Source organism: Protomyctophum bolini (assembly GCF_963924005.1).
Source record: "Protomyctophum bolini genome assembly, chromosome: 24".
Lineage (NCBI taxonomy): Eukaryota > Metazoa > Chordata > Actinopteri > Myctophiformes > Myctophidae > Protomyctophum > Protomyctophum bolini.
Genome location: NC_137885.1, coordinates 14,564,058 through 14,583,058, shown reverse-complemented (window position 1 = coordinate 14,583,058; position 19,001 = coordinate 14,564,058). Strand labels below are relative to the sequence as shown.

The window sequence follows — 19,001 nt, the reverse complement described above, 5'->3', positions numbered from 1 at the left end:
TAGATAATGCAGTCTTCTCCATGTACGGTTATCCAGGGTTAGTGTCGTGATCTTCATGTATGGAGATGGCCATATATGGTGGCGTGACCATATATGGAGACGTGATGTCACGGGGCGTGACCATATATGGTGGCGTGACGTGTCACGAGGTGTGACCATATATGGAGACGTGATGTCACGAGGCGTGACCATATATGGAGACGTGATGCCACGAGGCGTGACCATATATGGAGGCGTGGGTGACTAATAACAGACGGACGGACGGGAGATGCAGGTTTTCATAGTAAATGAACATGTAAGGTAGTGATTACCAGTGTTCTTCACTATCACTCAGCCCCAATGCTAGCCAGTTCAGTCCAACCAAGAGTTTACCAACAAACAGCAATGAGTGGATTTATGGCAAACTATTGAGCCTCAGATATACATGGAAGCACACTCGCACGCGCACGCACACACAAAGCTTTATACAATCTTTATATGAAAGCAAATGTCAAGTATTTGACCTTTCCAAGCAGCAATGGACCACATACGGCACCGATCCATTGCCTCCGTTTCTCATTATCTCACTTAGCCGCTTGGTCAATAAACATGGAGGCGTTGAAGCAAGACTCTCTCTTGGGCAATGATGAATATGGTGGTATTTCTCTAATTACAATTGATTTAGGGTCCCATCCCATTTCTAATTTGATGTGTTATAGTGTAGTGTACTAATTAATTAGTACACTATATTAATTAGGTAAAAGTTTCTTAAGTCTTGCCGGAAATGACAGTGACAGTTGCTGTTTTGCTCTGACTTTTAATCACTAACTGACAACAAGTGTTGCCCAGTTTAGCTGCTTTCATTGATTGCTGAAGAAAAATGATCCTTTAGCTTGAGGTACAGAAAAACTGTTTATCATCACGATCAATTTTCTATGACGAGCTGTTATGTTTTTTTTTTCTTCTTTTAACTAGCGATCTCTCTCAATTGTTGGAGATCATCTGCGCTTCTAGGGGGATTAAACATGAAACTTGACACACAGCTTGCATTTTATCCCACCAGAGGCAAACGTTTTGCACTGGCGTTTTTCTTAGGGTTTTGCTTCCTCATCCCACCTCTATCCCAGCAATCTGTTCTCCTCTTCTAATTAACTGTCCTCCTCCGATGTTATCACTTGGAGGACGACCTGAAACAAACTATAAAGGGAGTTTGAGGCTATGCGTGAATTGATCATGTCTGTGGTAGATTAACTTATTTTTCCATTAGTGATGATTGTCTCCTTTTTGGTTCGGCAGGATCCATCTCTGCTGAGAATGCCCCAACAAACTGTGCACCATGAAAGCATCTGTTAAGCAGTAGACCAGCAACTCAAATACACTAAGCAATTTGTGTGTAGGGTTGGACGATATGACTTCAAATTAGGGATGTTAATAGTTAATTGTTAATCGATTTATCTTGTATCTTGTTGCGTGCACCTTTAGTCGGCAATAAAAAATCTAATTGGAATCGTTTTTTGGTTCTAAATATTGGTGTCGATATATATTTTCAGTTCATTGCCCAGCCCTATAGCGCAACGAGTATAGAACGTGACAGAGCGAGGAATTAACATTTCTCCTCTCATCCTCTCATCCACAACACACATTTAGTTGTTGGCGTAACTACAAATGCCGCCACAACTGTCTCCGTGCGCGATCTCTCCGGGGAACTGGTGATGTGACAGATCCCAGATGGTGTGTGTGTCTGTTTGGGTTGACGTGCGTCGTCATCGTGGTCTTTATGTGGCAGATATCGTGCTGAACTTTCGAACGACCTACGTGAGCACGTCTGGCCAGGTGGTGTACGACGCACCCTCCATCTGTGTCCACTACGCCACCTCCTGGCTGTTTGTGGACCTGATCGCCGCGCTGCCCTTTGACCTGCTGTACGCCTTCAACATCAGCGTGGTGAGTCACGCACGCACACTGGACACACACACACACACAGCGTATCTCTATTAGAACTCTTAGTTGACTCTGGGACTGTTAGATTAGCAGACGATGTATTAACCCATTTAGGACTGTGGCCGATTTTAAAAATTTTTCTAAATGTTCTAAATCCTAAAAGTTTTCTGAAAAACCTATGTTTCTGTGTCAGTGGTACTCAACCTTTTTCATGTCAAGGACCCCCAGAATTATCTGTATTTGTCTGCGGACCCCCATCTGAAAATATGTAGTTCCAGGGGACCCCCCCCCCCCCCCGAAGCAAAGGTTTGAGTTAAAAACGTTTGCCGTGAAAGAATATATATTCAAAGATTTGTGCCCACATTTTCACAATTTTTCAAAAATAGCAGATCTACAACCTCGCGAGTGCTGTGCTATGAGCTTGTAGATCTGCTATTTTTCAACAGCTAAAGTATAACATAACCGTTCTGAATGAAGCAATTACAATTGTGAGCCTAGACTGTATGTTCGCGAGTCCCAATAACTGCACACACACACACACACACACACACACACACACACACACACACACACACTAGTCTATTATTGATGTTATTGTGTTCAAATGTGGTCACGGCTGGGTCAGCAACATCAGCAAATCATAATGCTATTATGGGGGGGAACTGAGAGAAATTGACAACAGAAATAAATGTCAAGTCTCTAATGTTGTTTTTCCGTGTCTCTCCATCACTGCTCTCATGAGAGGGCCACCTGTTTGACATTAATTGTGTACCACAATAATGGGCTCTGTATGAACCTGCATTCAGTTCAATGAAGTGCGCTACTCCAATGCAGTGCTCTATGAGTCATAAACACTCGTCCGCCTCTCTTGCACTTCTACCTTGTTCTTGCATTGTTCTCTATGAACACACAGACAATTTTTCCTGTTAATGGATTTATTTTTAGATGTGGTGTTTGTGAAGTGCCTCGTGGTTCAGTCAATTAGTGCATATGGACCATATGTTCCCTGTGAGTCTCGAGGACCAGAGTTCCAATCTGACTCACGGTCTTGTCTCGCACATCTCTCCTCTCCCTTCTTTGCCTCGGGGTTCCTGTCGCTCTACTACACACTCCTATCTAAAGCCCTAACCACACCAAAGGGTCACCATTGCAACTCCTTGGGTCCAAACGGTTGCGAGGAATTGAATTCCATGCGTTGAATGACTTGGGACAACAGTGGGACTACATGCGTCGACGTGCAACAGGACATATCACACCGCTGGGGCAACGCTAAAACCGCCTCGACCCTTTGGTGTGGTTAGGGCTTTAGTCCTAATAAAGCATTTCTGGAAAAATGACTATTCAGTAATACATTTTATTTTATGATTATTCTTTTATTGAGTGTGTTGTCACGGGGCAATCAAGGACCTTGCACACATCATCAGCGGAGTCATATGACAATTGTGTTGCATGTTTTTTTTTGTACAAATGACATTTTTAAGTAATTTAACACAATGATTGAAATAGTTTTAAATGTTTATACGTATTTATTGACACTGCAGTTGAAGTATCTGTTGGTCACCTGTCTCTCCTCCTCGGCAGTGCTGCCAATCTAATCCTGTTTATTGTATGGTTTATTATTGTATGTTTGGCGCATGAAATATTTATTGAATGGTATTTATTGAAAATACATTAAAAAAGCAGTAGGTAATTGTAGATCAACTCATGGGCTTGGGTTTGCCTTTGTATGAAATAAGTAATGCAATTAATTGTCCTTGGTTTTTTCCCCCCACCTGTTTAATAGGCAGGCATGCCGCAGGTGAAGAGAGTTATGTTAAGTTTGTCTTGAGGCTAGTCAGAGACAACAGCAGGGGACAGCTGGCAGAGCCTTTGTGAAAGGTGTAGCCTGTGAGGCTGTGACCTGTTATCTTAAGTTCCCTGATTTGTTGTTTTCTACAGTGTAGCTGAAGTGTTCATTTCATTTCCTATTTTTGGAACGTGTTTTTAAAGTGTACTTGTGGACCAGTCTACATTGTGTTCCGTCGACCACAGAGTCCACAGAGTGAATGAATACAAGGTGTTCATAATTCTTTGTGTTTGTTTCATAAATCTCCGCCGTAGACATGTTATGAGCTATTTTCTGTCAAGACATTCTGTCAGGTGATCATTTTTCGAAATGTTGGAGTGTGGAAGCGACACATCGTGCTGCTGCTTCCTGCATACTCTGAGAGCGTACACATGGAACCAAATGGACCTTCCATTTGTACACTCTCAGTATGTGCAAATTTGAAATGGGTGGCACGTAGGGCCATTGAGTGACTTCTGACGAGTGCTTCCAAACTCCATCACTTATCACCTCACGGTGTAGTAGAAAGTAGCTCATAGCATGTCGATGATGATTTTTTATGAAGCAAACACTTTGCAGATTGAAAGAGGATAATTCAAGTTTACCATACAGCTGCTATTTTGGTTAGTTTACTGTCGTTTAATACAAGCAGATTAGGCCTTTCTGTTTGGATGGATGGTGGCGCTGTCAATGGCTTGTGTTGCAATTCTAGATTCAACTCATTATAAAAGATCTAGCGTTGCAAATTGCGGACAACATAACACATTTAGTGACATTGTAACTCCACCCACACACAGACCCACAAGTTACCTCTACACAAACCTATAACAAGGGCACCTTCCCCTGCACTTATGTGTCCCTGCCCACCCACCCGTGTACAGACACACACACAGACACAAACACACACAAACACAAGGGAAAGAAACACACACAGGGTTTCAAGTGCCGGGGACTCGCCCGCTCTGCTTCACAGTGCCTCATAAATTGAACACCTGACAGTTCATTAAATTGTTTTTATTTATTACCTTCCTCCGCCACTGTTCTATCAATACTCAAATAATATTTAATTGGTGATTCCCAATTTTGAAAGGAAGGTGCTTTATTTTTACAGTTTATTGAACACCTCAGAGTTCATTAAATTGTTTGTATTTATTACCGTCCTCCGCCACTGTTCTATCAATACTCAAATAATATTTAATTGGTGATTCCCAATTTTGAAAGGAAGTTTTTTTTTATATATGCAAAAAATTCCTACCTCTTATTTATGTCCTATATATTTAGAAAAATAGACTAAATTACTAATTAGCAATGCAGCAGGTGGAGCTGGAGCATGCCTCCAGCTCCACCATCCAGTTGCCGTTTACAATTGTGTCCGTCCAGACTCGTATGAGTCTGACTCGTATGCATACGTAGTGAAAGTACTGCAATGCACTGCAATTTGTTCAGCGACGTCTCAGTGGCCTCTGCGAGTTGATTCATGGTGTCTTCCACCGTTCTCTCCCCCTCCCCCGCCCGTTTGGAACCCGAAGAACTTTGGGGTGCACCTGCTGAAGACGGTGCGTCTCCTGCGTCTCCTGCGCCTCCTCCAGAAGCTGGACCGCTACTCCCAGTACAGCGCCGTGGTCCTCACCCTCCTCATGTCCACCTTCGCCCTGCTGGCCCACTGGATGGCCTGCGTCTGGTACTTCATCGGACGCAGCGAGATCGAGAGCAACAGCCTCAGTTCTTGGGACGTAGGTGCGTGCGTGTGTCTGTGCGTGTGTGGGTTTTTGTGTGTGCGTGTGTGTGTGTGTGTGTGTGTTTGTATGTGTGAAATGACGGATGTCTAACTATGCAAATGTTGAAGCAGATGCTTGGGTAGAAGGCAAACAGACAGAGATCAGCCCCCCCCCCCCCCCCCCCACACACACACACACACACACAAATGGATGCATCTTACACACACACACACACACACACATTCACACATTCTCTCTTCCCAGATACCACTTTGTGCCTGATTTGCACGGTTGCGTGTGGTGTTGTGCACCGATATCCCAATGCAGCGTGTGCTTGTAGATCTGAGGTTTTCGGTGTGTGTCACCGGCATGCAACTATAGTCTAAATCTGTCTTTATACCCTTGCCTGACAGCCAGTCTGCTCAGATATTCTATAGGCAGGCTGCAATATCCTCCTGCCTCTAGGGTTGTTGGCTGCGTGATATGAGGAACAAGCAGAGCCTCTATTACCTCAGGAGATGAGGGCGAAAGTTCACCTACCTGGACAGCACTATCCGTTCAAAGACAACTGTTTGATCAAAGTTTTTTTTCAACCCCGAACAAAGTCTAGTTGTGCCGACCCAGAGTTCCAGTAAGAAATAGTTTTCATTATTTTGTAATGACACAGCCAATCTATGTCCGTGCTAAGAAGAGAAGAGAAATGTTAACATTTCATGTCACTGACATTTCCTCAAAGGAATCTATTCAGGCTCACGTCGAACAATCATTTGGACTGAACCCACCAGTTTGTTAGCTAGAACTCATTTAGCTTTTTTTTGTCATGCATTTTTCTACTACACACTGTACTATGCAGGCTAGTACAAGGGAAACTTAGTAAACGTACGTCAGAAACGGGAGATGACATGATTTACAGTATGTACGCAGTACAGTAACGGTACATAACATGAGCCCAATGACATCTGTAGCTGTCATGCTACTGTAGGCCTGTTTTAACACGACACACACGTATCTCCCTAGCAAATTCGGTCAGGCTCATGCTGAGGTCCAAAGTGGTTTTCAAAAAGATGAGAATAAGCACCGCAGGCAAACCAAGGCTGAGAGATTCTATGCCTCGAGTTTGTGTGTGTTGAATGCAGGATGACCTTTGAACAGAGGCTGCCACCAAGGTGACGTTCACTAGGTAAGACCAAGCATCAGACAGAAATAGGTTTGGTTTAGGCTTTAGGGTTGTCTATCGAATAAAGGTGGGAAGTGCGAAGCATGGAATGAGAGTCCATGGCGTGAAATGACATTTGGGGAGCCAGCGTGGTCATCTAAGGTCATCAATACACTTAGATGGCCATGGGCGGAGGATGACATTTATGCCGGCAATGATCATCTAAGGTCATCACCACGCGCAAGCGTGTAGCGTGCGGCTTAGATGGTCAGGGACACGAATGACATCGGGGGTGCGTCGTGATCATCTAAGGTCATCACCACACGCAAGCGTGGAGTGTGGTCAGTGATGGTCAAGAGCATGGGACATGGATGGCAGTGTGATTAAGGGGGCTTGGGGGTTGTGGACCCAGATACTTTGGCCTAGGGGTCGAGGCGTGAGCCTGTGTGTAGAAAACCGCTCTGGAACCTGCAGAGAAGATAGAGGTATAAGAGAATAGGGAGTTACTGAAATTTAAACTTGCGTTGGCCCGGGCCGGCTTAGGGTCCGGGCATCTAGGCTGGTGGTCCGGCCTGGCAGCGTGTTGCGGGTTCGAGTCCCGATCCCAATGACCTTTCCTGCGTGTGTGTCCCCTCCATCTCTCTCCCCATTTCCTGTCAACCTACTGTAAATCTATCGATAAAAGGCAAAGAAAAGCCCTTAAAAAAACTTTAAAAAAACTTGCGTCTAACTCTTATTTTGCTGCTAGCTGGTAGCATAAATCTAGTTAACCTGTGCCACCGCCTGCGTCCATTTTAAGAGGATCGGTTTCTTCCCCGCTGTAGCCCCCTGCACACACGCATTGACTATCATTAGCATTAGCGCACACTGTCGACAGAAACGTTTACATGTCAGGAGCGATGCGAGACAAAGTCACAAATGACATCCGAACTTTGGATGGCTGACGATCACCAAGGACAGCGCTCGTAGATTCCAAGTTGTGCGGAGGTTTGAAAATCCTGCTTTGAACCAAGGTAAATGGAGAGGAGTTGTAACGTCCCATAGCTGGTGGTGAGGGGGGGGTACAAATATATTTGTACTTCGCAGTACATAATGAATAAGTGATTGACGTGGTAGGAGTGTTCAGCCTGGCTGGACGTATAGGTGAGTGGTTTGCACGGGTGGCACAGGGTGGAGTTGATAGTGGCTGGTGGAGTTGTTTGGTTGTCTTCTGCTTGGTCAAACCTCCCGAACCTCAGTTGTTCCAACTCCATTTCAGGACCATGGAGAGTTAATTAACTTTCAGACAGCCAAGCATTGTTAAATGGTATTGCTATTTATATAGCGCTTTCATCCAAAGCGCTTTACATAGATTGTGCATTCGCACACCCATTCGCACACCGATGGCGGAGGAAACTATGCAAGGCACCAACCTGCACATCGGGAGCAATTAGGGGTTCAGTGTCTTGCTCAAGGAAACTTCAACACCAACTCTGGGGGAGCCAGGGATCGAACTGGGAACCTTGCGGTTCCCATCCGGCTGCTCTACATACAGACCACTCTACCTCTGGACCACTGCCGCCCCAGGCCCTTGGTGTTCAGAGTCTTGATGTTAAGCACCACTGACTCTGAGCCATGCACTGAATACTGCAGAGCTTTCTAGAGGGCGTCACATTTGGATTTGTCAAGCTTGAGAGGTCGACATCAACCGGCTGTGTCCTATCAATTCAGTATAAATCTCCCCAGAAGGCAAATAAGTTAACATATCTGCTGTCGGGAAGAAACCACCTAACTCAAAAATGTTCATTTTTCAGGAGATGAAGAAAGTATATTTTTGAGGAAATTACAAAAACCTTATAGTTTGAAAACAAAGCAATACTGCCTCATCAAAGTTGGTGCTGTGACTTTATATATTGTCAATTACTTGCATGAGAGGGGGAGAGGTAGTGGAGTTGGTGTCTTTAGCAGACAGTTTGAGGGTCCAATGGAGTTAAGAGGTTTTGTCCAAAGCGGTTTTTTACTACTTTTGCATTGGTTAAATATTTCCGTAACAACACACAGAATGGATTTAGGAGGTTTCCTCTCGACAGCAATGATAAGTGTATATTGCATAAAAATGGAGGGCTAAGATAAAAAAGAATCTCCTAAATAATTAAAGTCTCGTCATTTCTAAATCTACATGATTCTCTGTCGAGTGTGTGTGTGTGTGTGTGTGTGTGTGTGTGTGTGTGTGTGTGACTAAAAACCCATGACTTATGCAAATTGTTAATTTAAGTACAGTTAAGATTCTCAGATTCTAGTTCTCCAATTATCCTGTAAGGGATTAAAGATGAGGACTGTTCTTGACCAGAGGCTTCTCTTTGCTCATTTCATCTTCACAACTCTTGTTGTTGTTCATCCAGTATTCTGCCATGCAAGCCACATTTTTCAGTTACATTTCCACAGTTTAGGGAAAGTTGATATGCCACACACTGTTGTTTTTCGGCCCCTTGGCCCTTTAGATGAGGAGGGAGAGCGAGTGGAAACCCGACTCATGAAAAATGCAATGAAAAATGCAATGCGCAATGTACTTGTACATTCTTGAGGCATCCCTGTAATCGTCATGGGACGTGCCTGTGTGCTTGTTTCCCGATCTAGAATACGCTTAGAGTGGTCGGTTGCTCAACAGGGTTGTATGCACTACTTCGACTATCATTTGGATGCAGATATTATGCCCACATTATATTTTTATTAGAGTTATTTTATTTTTTCTGTCTTTTCTTGATAGACACGAAACGAGATGAGATAGTCAGGGAGTGACGTGCAGCAAAGGTCTGCCCGGCCCTGGGAACCAAGCTGGGGACACCATTTTTGTATTCCTTCCTACATGTCTCTAGTTTATATTTTGATATGATAACTCTTCCAATTCAGTAGCGTAATGCCAGTTAACATCCTGTGTATATATATAAGGCAAACATTTCCAAATTTCATCGTGCTTTAAAGGGGAATTTCTTCTAAAATGCTTTTCTCACCTTTTAAAGTACTTCTCAGGTCCCATCCAGGTGTTTTTTCCGCACATTTTTAGTGATCCATTCCAAGCATTAGTTTTGCACGAAAAATAATTTAGGCCAAGCTTTACCAATTCATGAAAATATCAGTGTTGGCCCCTGCACTAGATATCCCCGGGGCATACAAACAGCGACAGTCCCACAGTCAAATAATAATTTTGCCCACCCTGGCGTCTTCAGCACCACTAATGAAGCTGTCTAGTGAAAGGTCACCTAACCATCAGCCCATGTGTTCTCATTAAACTGACAGAAACACTAACGCTTGCTGACTGTCTGTCTCTACCCTGTATCTATCTACCAGGCTGGCTCCATGAACTGGCTAAACGTCTGGGCACGCCGTACTTCCTGGCACCGCTGAGCTCACTGCTGGGCGTCTCCGACGCGCCCCAGGCGACGGCCGCCATTCCGACGGGCGGAACGGCGGCCAACTACAGCCAGTGGAACGTCTCCGTGGCGGATCCGCTCGTGGCGAGGGGCGCGGCGGCGGCAGGCTTCCTGGGCTCCTCCTCCTCCGACCAGTGGAACGGCAGCGCGAGCGGGGCACCTCAGCAGGCCAACGGCTCTGGGGCGGCGGCGGCGGCGGCACTGCTGGGCGGCGGGCCGTCCGTGCGGAGCTCGTACGTCACGTCGCTCTACTTCGCCCTGAGCAGCCTGACCAGCGTGGGCTTCGGCAACGTGTCGGCCAACACCGACTCGGAGAAGATCTTCTCCATCTGCACCATGCTCATTGGAGGTAAGTTGGCTTGACAGCAGCCTATATCAGGGGTTTTAGATTAGTTTTTGGGGCTTTTTATGCCTTTATTGATAGTGAACAGTAGTCAGACAGGAAAGGTGGTATTTATTCAATACGTCAATTACGTCAATAGCCATTAAGAGGGTTAAAAAAAACGTTTTGTCCCAACTTGACCCTTTGGTTTGGGCTTTAGAGCTTAATATATGCATACACACACACACACACACACACACACACACACACACACACACACACACACACACACACACACACACACACACACACACACACACACACACACACACACACCACACCACACCACACCACACAACACAACACACAATATAAACTGAATCTATTTAAATGCTTATATCTATATGGCTGTCTTTCCTTTTCGGATTTTCGAGGGCAAATGAAAGTAATGTTCTGTATGCTACAGAGGCTGAGAAATAATTTAATGAACCTTGACAATTTTGCCAGGTTTGCAAGGAGGCCAATTACACCGCCCGCCTCACAGAATAACTTATTTTGACATTTCGGTCACCAAGACCTTCAAACAGGCTTAAAGAGGGTCTTGGTGACTGAAACACGTCTAATGAAGAGCGTCTCTTGTGACTGTCGGGCAGGTGTGCGGGTGCTTTCATAGATTTTTGGCTCCTCATTGTGTGCTTTGACAACGCACCTGTTGCCAAGACATCTTCACCTGGTGAAGTTCTGCAACAAGAGGGTAATTTACATTTTTCCCTGAGGTTTTCGGTCTGTGACACCGGCATGCAACTAAGTCTAAATCTGTCTGACATTTACAAAAAAAGATGCGTGACCAGATCCAAATTTTGCTAATTATGGTTGTGGGTGGTATCAGTTTGTTGAATACATGGATGCCGTAATGGTCTTTATTCTAAGTCACTGTTTTTTTAGAATGCTAATTGGCGGGCGTTTAAACATGTCCTTCAGGGCTACTGTGCCAGCTGTGCGATCTGTTTGACCACCCTCTGTGAAGCAGAGATGCATTGCAGCAATGAAGGCTCCCCGAGTCTCACTATGGCATGACACTATACAATTAGGAGTCCAACTAGTGGTTCTCAAATGTTTCTTCACTCCCTTCACTCTGAGAGTATGCAAATGGGTCTCACGAGTCCATTTGGTTCCATTTGAACACTCAGAGTTACAGACTTGTTATGGTCATTCAGGGCTAGCTCTTTGTGTGTTTTTGGTAATTGCGACCGCACGTCGCATTGACTATGAAATCGTTAATTTCCCGCCAGTCACTCATTATCCCCATTCATGGGAATGCCCCCAAATAAGCCCAGGTCTCGTGACATCACGTGACATCATCAGGGATGATGTCATAGTAAATGCTGTAAGAAAAAAGTTCTGCATTGTAGCTTTAACTCTCATGAACACCTCAAAAATGACAAATGAGGAGCCATGTCAAGTAACGCCTGTTCTATTCCTGGTGCAAACGATCAGGACCTCATGTCCTGTATTGTAGCTGTATGTGCTTATTAACGGGTGACTCAGTGACTAGGCCTGAGTCACAGGAATTGAGACAGAGGAAGGCAGATAATCAGCTAGGCATGGAGCCACACGCTTTCTGCGAGGATAGGTCCAGCTTGGAATGACAACTAGCTGTGGTTTGAAGTTTCTGAGAAGAGAACGCTTTGATTCTCCTTTGATCTGATATTTACAATCTGATGGTCCACAGAGATGGGGGGGGGGGGGGGGGGGGGCAGAGGAGAACAAAAAGGCAATATGAAGATGATTGATAGATAGAAATATAGATGGAGACTGATGGAGAATGAGTGAGTTGGTTGACGTGTGGAACAGAGAGAGAGAAATGAGAATTAGAAAGGTAAGGGTATAGGCGAGAGAGACGGGGAGGGAGAGATGGGGGTTGCGAGAGTGAAACGGGGGGTGTGTTTGGATTTAGTGTCGTCGACACGCTGATTTGCTTTGCAATTAACCGCAGACAGCAGCTGGTCGCTCCGCTGCACTCTCCAGTCTAAATTGTTGTTACGGGTCTGTCCAGATCACGCACGCTTGTACAAACACTGTTTTGGGTATTTTATGCTTTATTTCAGATAGAGGAGTATAGAGAGGCAGGAAACCAAGGGCGGCAGAGAGAGAGAGAAAACTGGAGTCAAATTATAACTCAGTCCTCCATGCATATGATATGGTCTGTGCACTAACTGGCAGAGACACCAGACAACGCAGCATTTACAACTACTAGAGTGGTGTCTGTTGGGCACTGGCCTAATTGGAACGATGCTAGTTGGAAATGCATGCCCCACCCAGATATTATGTCCCTTTTATGCCCATATATGGAGTTCATTGTCAGTCATGGAGTCTATGCAGACGTCAGAATGATGTCAGAACAGGCCAGCTCCATATATGGACCCTGGGCAGGGGCCCTGTCCAGAGCCTGGGTAGAGGCCTTTTGGGGGTGTGGGTGAGACCGACTCAACACCAGGCACTGACCTCCCTGCGGGGGTGTGGAACGTGTTACGTGTGTGTCTGATATGAAGTCGGTGGGACGAACGGTTCTCGAATTACAGTGGATTACGACACACACTGTGTGCATTTATAGTTAGATTAGTGGTTGGTACAGTACATAGAGGTCCTTTTTGGTTGATAACCTTTCAAAAAGAAAGGGGGAGATAATGATGAGAACATTATGTTAATAATTAATATTAAACTTGGCGGTAGGGGGACCACAAAGTTTGAAATGGCAGCGCTCCAACGAATAATATGTGCTTGCACGACTGTCTTTATCAGGGCAGTACCTCAGGGCTCAGGCTAGCACATTTCGGCGAGAGAGTTTTCATCAGAGCATAGTAAAAAGTAAGAAATTGCCTCTTTTATATTGCAGACAATCATCCCCACCTGTGTAGAGGGCAGCTATGTATTCACCAAAAGAATGATATCAGCACACTTAAACACACTTTCAAAACGTCAATGCAGTATCCTTCAAATATATACAAAATACATCATACTCGCATAAAAATCTCCAACATTTGAACTATATTGCACCTATTCAATTGACAGTCATCTTATCTACCGGTATATTCCAGTGCCAATATAAGACATAAAATGATGTGTACCGAAGTAGGTATAATGCCAACCAAGAACAGAGCCGACCCCGGTCAAGTTGGGTCAACTAAAGAGCGTATAAGTTGTTATGGGAGATTATTTTTCTCTCTTTTGGAAAACGGTTTCTAGACTCTATCAGCAAAGAAACAAATCCTACCTCAAATACTCGCATGTAAATTGCTTTCCGGTTCTGGGTGAATTACTCCACGGTTTGTGATATGCCACAGTCCATTTGAGAAACGTTTTAACTCTATCTCCCGCTCAATTTTATATCACAACCCAGACTTGTAGTCCGCCCACCCATGCACCCACTCGTGTCATTAGCATGCGGTTCAAGAGTCCAGGAGTGTAACTAAGCTGGTCAGTTGAGGACATTCTAGTGGGCTATGTCTCCTCTCCTGTCCTGCACTAATACAGGAGATGCGACCACTAAGCCCTGCAAGGGTCACACAGGTCTAATCTCTCAAGACGGATCTTCAATTTGCAACGAAAATCTGTCCGCGTGATCGTTGTTTATTTGAGCAGGAGCTCTCCTATAGGGGGCAGGTCCTTGAGCACTATACTATAGCAAGCAAGACATTACCATGAAGGGATGTGTCCCATGCCTAACTTCATTAGTTCTGGCAGTGATATAAGCTTGCCTAAGGTTCAAAATGCACAGTATGTATGTTTTTAAATGAAGCAACGGCCCATGCATGTTAACACAATCCGGACGCGTTTGCCTGGTCGGTGCATGGTGCACTAGCGAAACTTGAGACGGTATAGTCACGTTTACAGGGAGTGGATAACGGGGTGGCATGTGTGTGTTCCTCTGCATGCATTTTACCCTCCCAGTAAAAAAAACATTAGGGGTTGGCATGCAGACACGGGGACTATTACACACATGGGAGGAATTTGCATAACGACTAAATTGGGGAGATTTTGTTTTAGAAAGATTAAAAAAATGTCTAAAAGGAAAAAGCACGTCTCCATGGCAACAGGACAGCAGCTCAGGCTGTGGGGAACGTGTTGTGGTAGAGATGGTGGGGAGTGGGTGAGGTGGATGCTATAGTGAGGGGTTTGGAGCAGTTCCCATGTTAAGCCCCCTGTCTGTCAAGACTCGCAAATGAAGCCCCCCACCATCAGCCAGCTTATAGGCTGGCTGGCTACACACCACTGGTTCTCAACGTTGGCTCTGGGTCCTTGTTGGAGTCCAAATGGACAACGTGTACAGGTCTGTAACCAAATGACTGTACAAATGGAACGAGAAGGGGAGGGGGTAATTTCCTGGTAGGCAAATCTGTTATGCAGAGTGGGTGCATGTGTTTGGTCTGACTAGTCAACCGAAACACGACAACCCACCTCAAACCCTAACCTAACCGCAAGCGTGGGAGCAGGCGCTAGTCCGAGGTGCGGATGCATGTCGAACCAATGCTCCCATGCAGAGTAAGGTCCCCCTCCTTTAATTTCTGTTTTCGCATTCAGTGGTGTTAAAGATGGAATGCCGTGATTTTTGTACTTTTTCTCTTTTGTATGCGTCTATGGAGTTAACATGCTGGAGTTAACACACCAGCTCAGTGGCCTTGTGGTTAGAGTGTCCGCCCTGAGACTGGGAGGTCGGGGTTCGATCGACATACTAGCGTCATGTCCAGGGGGTGTACTTGTGCATCAAGCTGCCTCACGCTGAAACAGGAGATAGGCTCCTCTTATGGGCTTCATGGCTCGGCAAGGCTTACTTGTGGAGTTAATAATACTCTAATAGATCCCCAGGTGTGATTATAATATTCAAATATGTCTTCCCTGTGTATTTTTGGTTTCTTCTTGAAAGCGTTTTAGTCAAAAGGCCCAATCAAAATACATCACTTTAGTGACATCATAACCCTAACCCCTCCCCATTATCAACAGGTGGGTGGTGATAAGGTGGAAAAAAGCATCCTAGTATAGTCATAGCACCTGATGGTAATAATTACAGGGGGAATCACAGCACTCCATCTTTAAATAGTGCTGGCATCGTGTCTTTGAAGCTGTTTGGAGTTGGCATAGCCATTTTTCATTTAAGACCAGCTTGCACACACACAAGATCATTTGGCATCTAGAAGACAACACAGAAGTCTAAAAATGAGAAGTGCGTTAAAATAGTAATGAGCATTGCGCCTCGGTGCTAAGAGGCTTCGAAGCCTCTTAGCTCTGTGCGGAAGATAAGGCCCTCAGAGTTAAACACTGAGGATTTCTCAGTGTGGATTGGGCTTGCAGAAATTAAAAACAAATTATGCCTATGAAATGAAATGGGGTTCCGTGGCCTGAATGCATATCAAACTGCGGGTCAGTTTGGCAGTTGAGAATCACTGCTGTGTACGCACGCGCGCACGCACGCACGCACACACACACACACACACACACACACACACACACACACTGGTTGACTCTTCCTTGTGTTCCAACTGGGATTTATGGTGCCATAGGAATTAAAGATGAGCAATGGTTGAAAATAGTAAGGAGGTTAAGCAACAGGACATAACGTAACACACAGCGCTGCATGACGTGACATGACGTATCATATCATGCATAAACCTCTTCCAGCACTGGGAGACATGCTGAGCTCCATCTCCACACAGATCGCATCGGGAAGTGTCCGATTTCCACACTTCAGTTCTGCCTCACAATAGCACCATAGGATTCGTGTTAATTACCTGACAAGTTTATCTTTAATCAAACTTCCAGCTCAATAGGGCCAGGCACTAATTGAGTTCCATTCCCCACGTATAACGATCCCAACGTGTCGCAATGCGACATGTTATCTGCTATTTCTGCTATTTGTGTTTTCTGCGCGCCTGCGCGGGGACACGGTTGTACGGTGGCGTACATCAGGCAGAACTCTGCCAGGGTGATGGGTGTTGCCCATAAATGATGATCATATCAGGATAATTGGTTTGATCACATCAGGAATTAAATTGAGGATTTTTCCAGCTTTTGCTTAAACCATCTTTATCGATGCATTCTTCAGATGAATGGTTCGATAGCTTGCAGGTAAATTGCCATAGAGGTGATATATGGAAATCATTCTTTTCATCACATTTTCATTCCTCTCTCTTTTCCACACTCTCTCTCTCTCTCATCATTGACTTACCAAAGCTCTTTTCCCCCCTAATTCTCTCTCTCTCTCTCTCTCTCTGTTCAATTTTAATTTCAAATAAACTCTATTGATGAGATTTTGAGGGAACAAATTCGGTCAAAGTGATCCACACTGCACATCCCAGACAGTGCATTAGATTTACAGCCACGAAAGACTGAATAATAAAAGAAAATATTATGACACACACGCACACTCACACACACACACACACACACACACACACACACACACGCACACTTCAAGATCTTCCTTTTCCCTGCCCACTGAGCCCTGCCAAGACAGTCATTCACAGCGCAGGAGAAGGAATTAAAATGGAATGCATTATTATTCATGACGTTCAAGAGAGTATATTGTTGTTTGTCTGTCTGGACGGCTCTCCTCTGTGTGGGGCATCTGTCTGTCCATCTGTCCCACTCTTCATTCATTCTCTCTCACTACTATCTCTCCGTTTCCACAAATCCACCCCTCTCTCTGTGTCTACATATTCCTCTGTCTCTCGTTCCCTATTCATCCTTTTATCCCTCGCTGCTGATCCCCTGCCTTGTTATCCCACAAACTGTTTTCCTCTTTTTATCTCTCTCTCTCTCTCTCTCTCTCTCTCTCTCTCTCTCTCTCTCTCTCTCTCTCTCTCTCTCTCTCTCTCTCTCTCTCTCTCTCTCCCTGAGTCTCTCCTTCTCCCGCGCTCCACCGGGTAGAGTCTACCCCAGAGCTCTTCAAAGTGGGGGCCGTTGATGAGCCCCCGCTGGTACAGCTAGGGGGCGCCAGGGGGGGCAATTATAAAAGAGAGGAACATGGAAATGCACAAAACAAATAACTAGAAAGGCAATTCAGGGGAAATTGTGTGAAAATGTGTGGCTGCACCAGTGCACTGACAATTTCAAGCTTTGAGTTTTGCATAAGTACGTGATGATGATGATGATGGTGTATTGACCCACATGACCTAAAAGATTTATGTGGAATCAATAATTTAAATGTTTATACGGAATAATAAAGCTGGGCAAGTACTATAGTCAAGGCTGTACTTTCCTTTGGTGATTTTGAGCGTGTTATCCATGCCTTTATCACCACGCGCCTGGACTACTGTAACGGCGTAACGCGCTCTATGCTGGCCTAAACCAAGCATCCATTGCTCTGCTACTCTCAGTTAGTCCAAAATGCCGCGGAACGTCTTCTAACTGGAACTCGCAGGCGGGACCACATCACACCCGTTCTGGCGTCGCTACACTGGCTCCCTGTGCGTTTCAGAATTTACTTTAAAATCGTATTGTTTTTCTGTAAGCGCTGAATGGTTTGGCACCTCAGTATTTGGCGGATCTTATTGAGGTGTATAATCCCCCAAGGTCACAATATAAGGCAAAGATTTCACATTTGAATTATGCTTTAAGTAGCATGTCAAACTAGGGGTTATTCATGATTCTAGTTTTGCACAAAAATATTTATATAATAATTAAAAAAAGATTGATGACCCTAAATATCATAAAAAACTTTGAATGAATACTATTGCAATTTATTTTGGGTCAAATTTTAGATTTTTTATTCTGTCATGCAGGCATGTGCACACATAGACATCAAAGGGGGCTTGAGCCACCTGGCCATTTACATAAAAAAACGTCCCTCTCCAGACTTGATTGAATACAAGTATTTATTAACAGTTTGCAGAATGGGTACATTTCACATGAAAGCACAACTCGATACAAAGAGTGAATTGAGGCATTACATTTAGCTTGACTCGGTTCGACAGATAAATATTGAGAAAATAGCAGATCTACAAACTCACAAGGCGTTGATGGTGGTCCCGACCCACAGGTTGAGAACCCCTGAACTAAGTAGTAGCCTATATACTGTATCGTTGCTGTCGGGGCAGAAGCCTCTTTCATCTCCGTATTTTAACCTTTTGTGGATTTTTGTAATGTCCTACTTCCATCACACTACGGCCTCACACAAAAGCATCAAGAGTACCTCGAAATGTTTCAGCCCCTGCCTCGCTAACACTCTCTGCACGTCCCTGCTGTCCTCCATGCTCCTCCGCAGCGCTGATGCACGCCGTGGTGTTCGGCAACGTGACGGCCATCATCCAGAGGATGTACTCCCGTCGCTCTCTGTACCACACCCGTACCAAGGACCTGAAGGACTTCATCCGCGTCCACAGGCTGCCCAAGGCCCTGGAGCAGCGCATGATGGAGTGCTTCCAGACCACCTGGTCCGTCAACAACGGCATCGACGTCAGCGAGGTGAGAACGACGTACGGGAGGGATGGAGGGAGGTTGTGCAGGAGTTGGTCGCGCGTACATTTTTAGTTTTCAACCTGCCACGGGTTAGTAGTAGTAACGTAAGTAGTAACCGGCTGCGCATGTCGGGAGCGACGGTGTTGTCGGACTAGGGCCTGTCAGACTGTTGGCATGTCTAACAATCGTATGCACC

The 19,001-nt window shown here is 45.1% G+C and overlaps 1 protein-coding gene across 1 annotated transcript in view; it reads left to right on the top strand.

Annotated features, from left to right (window-relative positions):
- LOC308311781 (voltage-gated delayed rectifier potassium channel KCNH8-like) overlaps positions 1 to 19,001 on the top strand; it is a gene marked incomplete at its 3' end in the record, with an annotated part of 58,676 nt that overhangs the window by 16,978 nt on the left and 22,697 nt on the right. Inside the window, exons 6-9 of the mRNA XM_080758559.1 lie at positions 1,766 to 1,923; positions 5,275 to 5,482; positions 9,947 to 10,378; positions 18,612 to 18,811. Of these exons, the coding sequence (XP_080614685.1) occupies positions 1,766 to 1,923; positions 5,275 to 5,482; positions 9,947 to 10,378; positions 18,612 to 18,811 (998 nt within the window). The remainder of the gene's footprint in view (positions 1 to 1,765; positions 1,924 to 5,274; positions 5,483 to 9,946; positions 10,379 to 18,611; positions 18,812 to 19,001) is intronic.